General features: G+C 38.0%; 1 protein-coding gene across 1 annotated transcript; it reads right to left on the reverse strand.

Annotated features, from left to right (window-relative positions):
- Positions 1–308: 308 nt before the first annotated feature.
- On the reverse strand, positions 309–10,469 carry wasf3a (WASP family member 3a). Its single transcript, XM_028030667.1, has 9 exons — positions 10,299–10,469; positions 8,571–8,730; positions 6,432–6,566; positions 6,195–6,348; positions 5,996–6,113; positions 5,720–5,904; positions 2,744–2,965; positions 1,194–1,471; positions 309–1,113 (listed from the first exon to the last, which is right to left on the reverse strand). The coding sequence occupies exons 2-9, from the start codon at positions 8,701–8,703 to the stop codon at positions 956–958; spliced, it is 1,383 nt and encodes a 460-aa protein (XP_027886468.1). The 5' UTR covers positions 8,704–8,730; positions 10,299–10,469; the 3' UTR covers positions 309–955.
- Positions 10,470–11,278: the final 809 nt, after the last annotated feature.

Consider the following 11,278-nt stretch of genomic DNA (forward strand, 5'->3'; position numbering starts at 1 on the left):
TGTTAGCATAAAATATAAATAAAATAGATTTTAAAATCCTGTTATGTGTTAAAACTACACAGAAAGAGAAACAAAATAAAATCTACATTCATTAAAAAAACCTAGTGTAAAAATTGATCTGAGTGAGATACATAATAATAATAATAATAATAATAATAATAATAATAATAATCAATATAAACCTGGTTAATTTTTGTGAGGGCCAAAAAAGAGAGAAACCAGTGGAGAAAGATGACGTGAAGGAAAAGAAATTCTCATAAAGACGTTTATAAAATATTTATTGGTATTTAATTATTTTTGCAAAACACTTCAGAACAAATATGGGCAGAAACATTTAACAGTTGTGAACAATAGGGCGATATATTTCATACATACAATAATGAACGTATAAACAATTATTTCTGTAAAATTTAGATGGATTTGATCCCACACACACTTCAACTTGTAACATCGACAGTGCCTCTGGTCTGTACAAGTGTTCATTTTCCTGTTACCAAGGCTGCGGCACAAAAAGAGACCATGACACCTTAGAACGACATGGATGACAGCCAGACATGGCATGTATTATTTATATTAGTTTTTACTTTCCTGCAGAGAATTTTCAGAATTTATTTAGTTAAAAAAATGGGTCTGATGATTATAAACTTATAATTCTCATTGACAAGATAAGTTTTTGATTTATCAGTTTTGATTTAGAGGACATTACTGGAATAAAGACAAAACATTTTTTAAGCTATGAAACACATAATTTTGTTTTGTGCATGTAGAAGATGTAAATATTCATCTAATTCATGCATTTCGCTAGAGGTGCAAAATAAGCATGTATTTGCACATGAGATAAATGGCCCTGTCTACACACTAGATGGAGCCAAACAAGTTCAAGCACAATTCAATTTCCTTTTTTAGAGGGTTCCCTAAAAGTACATGTCAATCACGTGCTTCAGCTTATGCAAGGTCAATCTGACCAGTCATTTTCTTCAAACTCAGAATCATCCTCAGAATCACTGTATTCAACTGCAATTCGTCGGGACAGGATGGTGGCCACGTCGTTCCCCACCGGCTCCCTCTTGTTCTGCTGCTCTTGCTGCTCTTGAACTTTCTTCAGCTGGATGCCTAATAATAGAAGAAAACATTAACACACCTTAAATCAGCAAACCTTTTTCACAAAATGATATCAGAGAAGCCATGCTCACCCATCCGAATGGCAGACAGCAGATCACTTCTGGCATCTTTAACCGGTTTGGTTTCTTTGTGTCTCGGTGGGTGTGAGGGCGCGGCCGGGGGAGGCAGAGGTGGAGGAGGGGGACCCGGAGGTGGAGGCGCCATATGTGGCCCCGGAGGAGGTACCGGAGGGAGAGGGTACCCTGGTCCTATGTGCACAGCTCCATTATTCAGTGGTGGTGGTGGAAAGCCAAATGCAGTCTGGGCGGATGGGATGGGTGGGCCTTGGAGAGGAGGAGGGGGAACGGAGCTGTTCAACAGTAGGAAGATTAAAATTAGTGCCACAAACCTCAGCAATATGAAGTTACATTTTGAAACTAGCTTATTTTGGGGGCAATCAGTTGGAAGCTCACATACACTCTTTGCGGGCATGAATGTCATATTAATTTGGTGCTTTAAGCTTGTTTATTTAGATACATTTTTTTCAGAGTTGTCTGATAATTCAAAACAACAACGTTGGTGATATTTATATATAAATTGGGGAGGCATGTTTTAATTTATTGTGGATCATTTCTTAAACCCACTAACAAAATATAATGAGATTGGATTTTTTTTTTAACCATTTCTGATAAGAGAAGTAAATTTATTTAAACTGGGCTTTTTTCCACTCCTTGCATTTTCGCTTTTAAGCTACTCATCTGAGGTGCTGTTTGGTGGAACCCAACTCATCACCTTAAGATTAAAAGGACTTGGTTCAGTTACTTAAAAACAACCCAGGTAATAGTGGGTGTATCTGGGTGAGACACATAAAAGTAGTAATAATAATAATAATCAATAGCTCAAGCCCATCATTACCTGAACACAAGAGTCACTATCCAAAACGAAACAAGCTTTTGACGTTATTTGTGGGGGAAAAAAGCTCCCACTCGAAAAACATCACTTTCAAAGTTAGCTGGCATTTGCACCTGCCCACATGAATAAGTTAAATATTTGCTCAAAATCAGTTTCTTTGTCAAATGAGAAAAAGACTGACAAGTGAAGCATTAAAATGAAAACATACTGTACCCGCAGTAAAACAAGGAGTTGGCAGTAACATGCTGAGGGTTATGTTACATTTCGAGTTGTAGTGGTGCATTGTGGGATATTGAAGGAGAAGAATGTCTATCTACATGTGGCAAGTTAACCTCAAATCAAAAGCTAAACTGAGAAATCTGCACCCAAATCAGTGTTTTATTAAATAATACCAAACACACATCAAAACAAATTTAAGGATGGACATAGCATGCACACATTAAACTTTTGGAATGGCCCTGATCTCAACTTGACATGTTTGCTATTGCCTGAATGCACACTACCACAAACCTCTGTAGGATGAATTCATCCACCACAAAAACCTGCCAGGATATCAGAGAACAAGGTGAAAATATGAGCTGCAAATAGTATGTTTTCACGTTTACCTACTCCTTTCCAAACAGTTTGTTTTGCATGTCTGATAAATTTGGTTAATCTGACATTCAACAAATTAATCTGACATTCATGCTGATGATGAGCGTGTCTAGCTCCTGAACAGCACAATACGTACTTGCAGTCTGCAGCCAGACGTGCAGAACCATTTAATCTGTGTGCAACACGGGGCTCTGCTGCAGCATAAGTTACTCTCTTGTAGTTGACATCGATGCTGTGGTATTCGTGCTCCACAGGTGGTGAGGGATGTGCATTTCCTGGGATGTAATCATGGGACCTGGCATAGTTGCAAACAGCGTGAGCAGGTACTGGAGGGATTGGGTAGTCCAGAAGGTCAGGCCTGGATAAACAATGACAGTGAGGCAGATTATGATGCAGATGCCTTCGCATATCCAGATGGTCCCTCTTTTTTCCGCCCAAAATGCCATATCACAAGCTCAAAACAGAAGGGATGAAAAAGCAAACATGCTGCAGAGGATGTGCGTTGGAAAGTATCCAGTTTCACTTTGCATTTCTGGAATTTTTCACTTTCTGAAATAAAAGTGAACATTTATTTTAAATCCTACAACGTCAACATGAATGGTTTTTTGGAATGGATTTAAGTGATAATAAACATTTAGAGTAGTGAAAACTAAGGCTGTCACAAAAAGCAATAAATTATCATGGTAAATTGAATACTGCTCAATAATTTTCCATTTGCATGACTGCTATTCTCATGTCTGTCACTCTTTCTACCAAAGACTGGACGACAAAAGGTTTCAGTCTGGTGCATTCCATTTTTTGAACAGCAATTTGGTTTACACTTCATTTGTTGCTTCAGGTGTTTTATTTATTCTGGACATTTAAAATGTCTTCCAGTTCCAGTGTTAAATGTTCATTAGAAATGACAGTTTATTGATCTGTCATATATATATATATATATATATAGGCGAATATATATATATATATATATATATATATATATACATATATATTCGCCTACAGAGCGAACCGGTCAACAGAGGATGCTGTCTCCATCACTCTGCACACAGCCCTGACCCATCAGCAGCATCCCAACACCTACGTCAGGATGCTATTTGTAGACTTCAGCTCAGCATTTAATACCGTCATCCCAGACAAGCTGGTGCTGAAGCTACTCGAGGTGGGGCTGCCCGCTTCACTGTGCCACTGGATCAGAGACTTCCTCACCAACAGGCCTCAGGTGGTGAGAATAAGTGGCTCAACATCGTCCCCACTGGTCCTCAACACAGGCACGCCGCAGGGCTGTGTGCTCAGCCCAGCTCTCTTCACCCTGTTTACACACGACTGCGTGGCCATCCACCCCACCAACACAGTCGTGAAGTACGCGGACGACACAACAGTAGTGGGTCTCATTTCAGACAACAACGAGACCCACTACAGAGAGGAGATTCTGCAGCTCACTCAGTGGTGTTCAGCCAACAACTTGGTGCTGAACACAGGGAAGACCAAGGAGGTCATTGTGGACTACAGAAGGTCCAGGAAGACGGATCACACTCCCCTTCTCATAGATGGAGAAGTGGTGGAACGTGTGGACAACATCAAGTTCCTGGGCCTCCACATCACTTCTGACCTCTCCTGGAACACAAACACCTCCCACCTGGTGAAGAAAGCACAACAAAGGCTCTTCTTCCTCAGGAAACTGAGACGGGCTGGACTTTCCTCACGGCTGCTCGTGAACTTTTACAGGGCGATGATCGAGAGCATCCTCTGCCTCAACATGACTGTGTGGTATGGTAGCTGCACAGCACTGGAGAGGAAACAACTGACACGGGTGGTGAGAACAGCACAAGGCATTGTGGGATGCCCCCTCCCAGACCTGGACTCCATTTACACAGACCGGGTCAAGAAGAGAGCTGAATCCATAGCGATGGATTCCAGCCACCCGGGCCACAGACTGTTTGTGCCGCTGCCATCAGGCAAGCGGTACAGGAATATACGGACTACAACAAATAGACTGAGAAACAGTTTCTTCCCCACAGCCGTCAGAGCCATTACTCCCTGCCGCCCCCCCCTCCCACACATATCATAACCTCGCAGTCACACATACATATCCCCCACCCCCACACAGCCATATTGTTCTGCACTTTGCACTGTCACATCATCTGTACTTTGACATAATTGGACCTGCTGCTACTTCTTTGGTGTGGTTGAGTGCCTTTAGTTAATTTAGTTGTATATATTGTTATTATTATTATTGTGTGTTTGCTTATTTATACTGTATATATTTGACCTTTTGCACGGGAGCTGCAATGGAAATTTCGTTGAATTCTGTTCAATGACAATAAATGCTATCTATCATCTATCAGCTATCTATCATATATATATATATATATATATATATATATATATATATATATATATATATATATGTATATATATATACTCTCCCTTGAATGATATAATCCCAATAAATCACTGACTAAATCTGATGAAATCCCTACGCAAAAGAAACAAGATTGAAATCCCATCCTAAGTGAGGTGCTATATTAAATACAGATCTGATTCTGATGAGGGATTTATTGCATGGGTTCAGAAGCCTTTCGAAAACATTTAGTTCGTGCAAAATAAGGGAAAGGATTGCCTGAGAGAAATCAAAACTGGTTTTCGTGCCTGCATTTAAGGTAACAGTGCATACTCTGGTAATATAAATATTTCATTATAAAAAAAAAACTAAACTTTTTTTTCCAGGATGAAAAACGTCATTTGTCATTCATAAAAAGCCTCTGCAACAAGAAACATTTGGCACAATGTAAAATGAAATAATAATAATTGGAATCACATTTGATTTTTCACACTTGCAGCATCTCATCTTTTAAACTCTTTCAAATGTATTTCATCAACCTGAAAGGATTCAGAAAGAAAGGAAAGTAGCAGTTTGAGTTTGAAAAGTTAAGTGTACTATTCTTTAAATTATAACATCAACAAATCTGCATCTTAATCTTTAAGATACAATTACACAACACAGAAAACTGAACACAACCAACACCAAAATTACATGAGTAGATGCAAAAATATAATTTTTTTTCTTAATCACAAACTTGTTTGAAAAAAGGAAGGGAAAGGAAACCCTTGCCTGCCATCAGGAGAGAGAGAGCCTTCTGACGACGCTCCTCGTCGAAGAGTTTTTGGATGGCGGTGATCTGGACGAAGCTCTTTATCAAAAGCCATTATGTTCCACTCTTGTCTGCGGTTTCGAGCCTTCCTCACCTTCTTCACCTCCCGCTGGAGGGTGCTGCTCTCCATACTTCTCTTCTGTTCCTGTGAAAGAGGAATTTAAAGACAACGGAGTGAATATTTACTCAAAACATAGAACACATAAACAGAGCTCTAAACAACGCCGCGCTGTTACCCTTTGCCTTCGCCTTTCTTTCCTCTTGTCCTCGGTGTCCTGAAGCATCTTCTCCTTCCAAAGATCAAAAAAGTATGATGGGTCCGAGTAGAATTTCATTGCGTCAGTGGAGTCCTCCCTGTATTGTATCAAATAAAACACTTTGCAAAGACTGAAAATATGAAGTGAACTGATGGTTGATGTAGAACACATGCAGAACCTGTAAGCTGTGAGGGCACCAAGAGGGGGAGGCCTGTCACAGCCCTCATGCATTTCAGCAACAGAGCTGGGAGTGCTGCCTTTGGACAAAACCTCCTGGTCCTGGACCGCAGTGCCTCGATAGGCCTTCCTCATGTTTATGTCCTGAAGAGACACTGTGGAGCAGCAAGAGCAGAGATAGAAGTCTGTTAAAAATCAATGATAGTAGAAAAAAAGTGTAGGTTTTCAGTGAACTGACCTTCCTCCACGCTGGAGTCCAGTTGGGTGACTTTGACTGCTAAGCGGTCAATACGGTCCTGGAGAGAATTTGCACGACTGTAAAATGTGTTGGCCTCGTTAAAAAGCTCCCCAAACACGTTTTCTGCATGCTTACCTGCAACAGAAACACAAGGAGAGGCAAAAGAAATTCTCACTTCAATAAATAATGAAAAAGAACGAAAATGCAACTTTACAGAGTCAATACGCTGCAATGACACAAAGTGTCATCTTTGGCAGAAAACTTTGGGCAACCCTGAGCATCCTCTGCCTGACACTGTCATGGACTCTTCAGTTCAAGGCCTCTTCAAATTTACTGTAATACAGACAATACAGCTACAAGAGATCCTTCCTGCCCACAGCCATCACCATCTACAACAACTCTTTGAAGAACCTTGAATTAATTTGATTTAGAAAGATGTTTAATTCACCTTTGGGATCAATACAGTAATTTTGAATGTGAATTGAATTGAAGGAAAAGGTATTGAGTTACTCCTTATGCAAATTGTGTCGTGCTCTGTGGCCTGTTTGCATGCTTCCACTACCACACCTCCAAAGCACTTAGTGTGAAAGCTATCCTTAGACTGTCAGTGTTTAGGTCTCCACCCACCTACTCTCCATCTTTGCCTGTTGGACAGAGCTTTACGGTAAGCTCTAAGCCTGAGTTACTTCACTTAATCCCCACACACAGAAACACCCCTACACACACGCACACACTGTGATCAGGCAAGCCATGTTGCAGATGTCCATGAGAGAATTTGCTCTGTTTAAATTTTTCTTTCTTAATCCGTCATATTGCAAAGAGGCAACCCTCACGGCAGGAAAATGTCCCTGCTACCATAGTTGGGTGATAACTAGTTATATTTATTAAATTACATCTACTTGAGTGGCTCTTTTGAAAAATTGTACTTTTAAGAATATTTTTATTACACCGTACCTTTTACTTTTACGTGAGTAATTTTTATGACATATCGTTACTCTTACTTGAGAAAAATTTCTGGATTCTCTACATACTGAATGAAAAACAAACATGTTTTAACCAAAAATGCACCAGACACACACCTGCAGTTTCTATTAAAGTTTCATAAGTTTTTTATGGAAAGAAATTGATTTAGAAAACAACATTTTTGCTGATTTTGTTGTTTTTTTGTTACTTATGGTATATGAATTATTTTGGTCTGTCTGATTATCCATCCATCCATCCATCTTCTGGTCACCCTTGTCCCTAATGGGGTCGGGAGGGTTGCTGGTGCCCATCTCCAGCTACGTTCCGGGCGAGAGGCGGGGTACACCCTGGACAGGTCGCCAGTCTGACGCAGGGCAACACAAAGACATACAGGACAAACAACCATTCACACACACACTCACACCTAGGGAGAATTTAGAGAAACCAATTGACCTGACAGTCATGTTTTTGGACTATGGGAGGAAGCCGGAGTACCCGGAGAGAACCCACGCATGCACAGGGAGAACATGCAAACTCCATGCAGAAAGACCCCGGCCGGGAATCGAACCCAGGACCTTCTTGCTGCAAGGCAACAGTGCCACCAACTGCGCCACCGTGCAGCCCGCCTGTCTGATTATGTAATTTTGAAATATTAAATGATTGATAATTTGATCAGTTACTCTGTATTTTAGTATACTTTTTACCAAATACCTTTTTGCTCTTACTTGAGTAATTTCTTGGGTGGCTATTTTTTTACTTTTACTCTAGTAAAAAGTAGCCACTAGCCAGGTAGTGCTAGCCTTACTTGAGAACAATCTGTCTGCTACATACTTTGAGTTACATCCAATATGAGTCATCAGGAAATTGCAAATTTCATTTTGCATCCTGTTGGACGACAGTCTACGATATTCTGCATTTTTAGCTTTTATTGCTACTCAGATGAATGTATATAAATACAGGAAGATGGTACATTACTTGTGAAATGTGTGGGCTATAAACTATAATGTATGTAGTTTTCCTGTGTGTTTGGAACTTGTATGCAAACATATAACATTAAAGTCATTCATTGATTAGAAGTTTCAGGTCGTGTTTATGAGACATAAACACTCCTGGAAAACCACTAATTCAAGGTTAAGATGGCCTCTGAACAGATATCGTTAACATCTGGGACCTTACTCAGACAGCTGAGCTGACGGATGATGGCAGACAGCGAGTTATTTGTCACACATTCCAGTTCGTTGCCAATCCCATCAGGCACTGCACCTTGGCACAGGTGACGAGGCTCAATGTTTCTCTTGATCAGAGGCATGACCCCTTCTCACATCTCAACGACTGCCTGGTGGGGATGGAAAGGAGGCAAAAATCAGCTCTCCAGACAAAAACCTGCAGTAGATTTTGTATTTATAGCATTTATGTTTTGGCACAATTTGCTTTTCTTCAGTAAAACACAAACAATAATCTCTTATTGTACATGCAGCTTGTAAATGCACCCACTGAAATGATTCATTTGTAAACAAAAATAAGGAAGCTAAAGTAAGTAAATTGACCTTGAAACTATGTAAGTCAGATGTTTATAATACATGAGTGCATCCAAGTTTATTGCACATTACCTATGTTTTTTTTGCTAGTGATTTAAAGTTTTAATCAACATCCACTGAGTCATTTTGACCCATTAACCTTGATTGGGGTCAAAACAAGGTTAATGATTTTGACTTGTGCGGTTTTGTATACTGCATGAGCCTAACAACTACAATTTGGTTATTGCTTTCTGACAATTAATACTTTTTACTTGATGAATGTCAGACAAATATTGTGCATTTAAACACACAAACATTTCTTATATAATAAATACAAACATGGTGGTTCATAGATGCACCTTGAGAAAAATGATCAGCAATGATGCTAATGTTTAAACAGTTCTATGAGCTCTTACTAAAAATTTCTCATTTTTAGATTTTTTTTTTAGGTTAACAGAAAAATCTAAAGTTTCTTTGTCTTTCCAGATTCAAACAATTATGAATTTTTGAAATATAATTTTATGATTTCATAAATATCTATGGAAGACAAGACATTATTATTTTTTTAACTTCAAAAATAAATATTTATTTTTCTTGTTTGTTCTTAATAAAATAAGGCTGATTGATGCAAGATTTTTTCAAAGGAATTTGAAAACATGATTTTTATTATATAAAAAGTGTCAGATTTTGGACACAAAAATGTCAATAAAGAAACAAACTTCCTCTTTTCCTGAAAACACATTATAATAATAATTAATATTTTTATGGTTCCATCTATTTTCCCTTTTTTCCATTGTATTTGCCTTTTTTATCTATCTATCTATCTATCTATCTATCTATCTATCTATCTATCTATCTATCTATCTATCTATCTATCTATCTATCTATCTATCTATCTATCTATCTATCTATCTATCTATCTATCTATCTATCTATCTATCTATCTATCTATCTATCTATCTATCTCTCTCTCTCTCTGTCTCTCTCTCTCTCTCTCTCTCTCTCTCTCTATATATATATATATATATAGAATGTATATATATATACATTATATATACAATGTATATATATATATATATATATATATATATATATATATATATATATATATATATATATATATACATTGTATTATGTATACATAATATAATACATTCTATTCTATTCTGTTCTATTCTATTTTATTCTGAATAATATAAAATGTATCCAGCTTGCTTATTTTCTTTTAAGCTTACTTATAAAGATCCCAAAACTTTCAAATTTCTTAAGCTGTCCTGAGTAAGCATCTTAGTAATTATTACATCTCCCTGACTTTTAAAAATACACAACTAGCTAACTATTTGAACACTTTTAGTCAAAGGTGCTCGTAAACAACAAGACTTCCTACCGGTGAACTGCTGACCTTTGCCTCTATCCTGGAAAAGTGTTCTCGATGGGCCAGATTGTCAAGGGCTATTTATCCTGTTTTCTGTCATCAAGTGAGGAAACAACTGTCAGAGGAAGAGCTGTTTCAGCCAAGTCAAAGGAACTATCCAATATGTGAACAGCAATAGTAGTCCTCTGCAGCACAATTCACTAACAATAAATCCCTACGTCCAAATAACAGCATGAGCCAGGAGAGGATTACCCAGTAGATTTACTCCCAGCGTCCAATCACAGGCATCATGGCTGGCCATGTTACATCCAGCTTCATTTCAGGCTGTGTTAGTAGTTTTTATATAGCATAGTAATGCAATCTATGAATTTAAGAGCATGGAGCAACTCAATACTTTTACATAACACATTAAATTAAGTTGGGATCTGCTTGTGCTACTGCTATTATATCTACTGCTGCATGCAACAGAACTTTGTTATAACCAATTATTCAATTTAACATATAACATACAAAACATAAAAGTTTTGGACTTCAGTACTTCATATTGTGGGACCTTCAAATCTTTCTGCTCTCTTTGCATAGGCAGCAGGTTGTCGCTCTAAGCTGGTCTATTATCATCTCCATGGGGATGACCTGGATAAATAAAGAAACCAGACACTTTCAATCTGATTTAGGAGTCTGCCTTTCCTCACATCTGGCTCATACTACATCCTTCGTCATGTAGTATTTGCAAAACATGACCCTTAGAACCTGTGTTTTAGTTAAGATGTCAAGGACAATTCTTAACTTGAAAAAATATTTCAACTGTATATTTTCACTTTTAAAAAAAATAAAATAAAAAAATAAATATGCATGTAGTATCTTAATTAAACAAACCTAATAGGAATGTTGATAATATTGGTTAAATATTAGATAAATGAGTTATTTCAAGATAATAAATAACAGCAAAACTGAAATAGTCCTTTGCTTTCTATCTTTCTTTGTTTCTTTTT

This window comes from Xiphophorus couchianus, chromosome 11, assembly GCF_001444195.1.
Source record: "Xiphophorus couchianus chromosome 11, X_couchianus-1.0, whole genome shotgun sequence".
Taxonomy (NCBI): domain Eukaryota; kingdom Metazoa; phylum Chordata; class Actinopteri; order Cyprinodontiformes; family Poeciliidae; genus Xiphophorus; species Xiphophorus couchianus.

Excerpts from the sequence above, each read along its gene's own strand:
- wasf3a (XM_028030667.1), bottom strand. The coding sequence starts at position 8,703 with ATGCCTCTGATCAAGAGAAACATTGAGCCTCGTCACCTGTGCCAAGGT. Across the intron at positions 6,567-8,570 it reads CCGTCAGCTCAGCTGTCTGA|GTAAGCATGCAGAAAACGTG; the intron begins GTAAGGTCCCAG and ends TTTCTGTTGCAG. Across the intron at positions 6,114-6,194 it reads GGTGCCCTCACAGCTTACAG|GGAGGACTCCACTGACGCAA; the intron begins GTTCTGCATGTG and ends GATACAATACAG.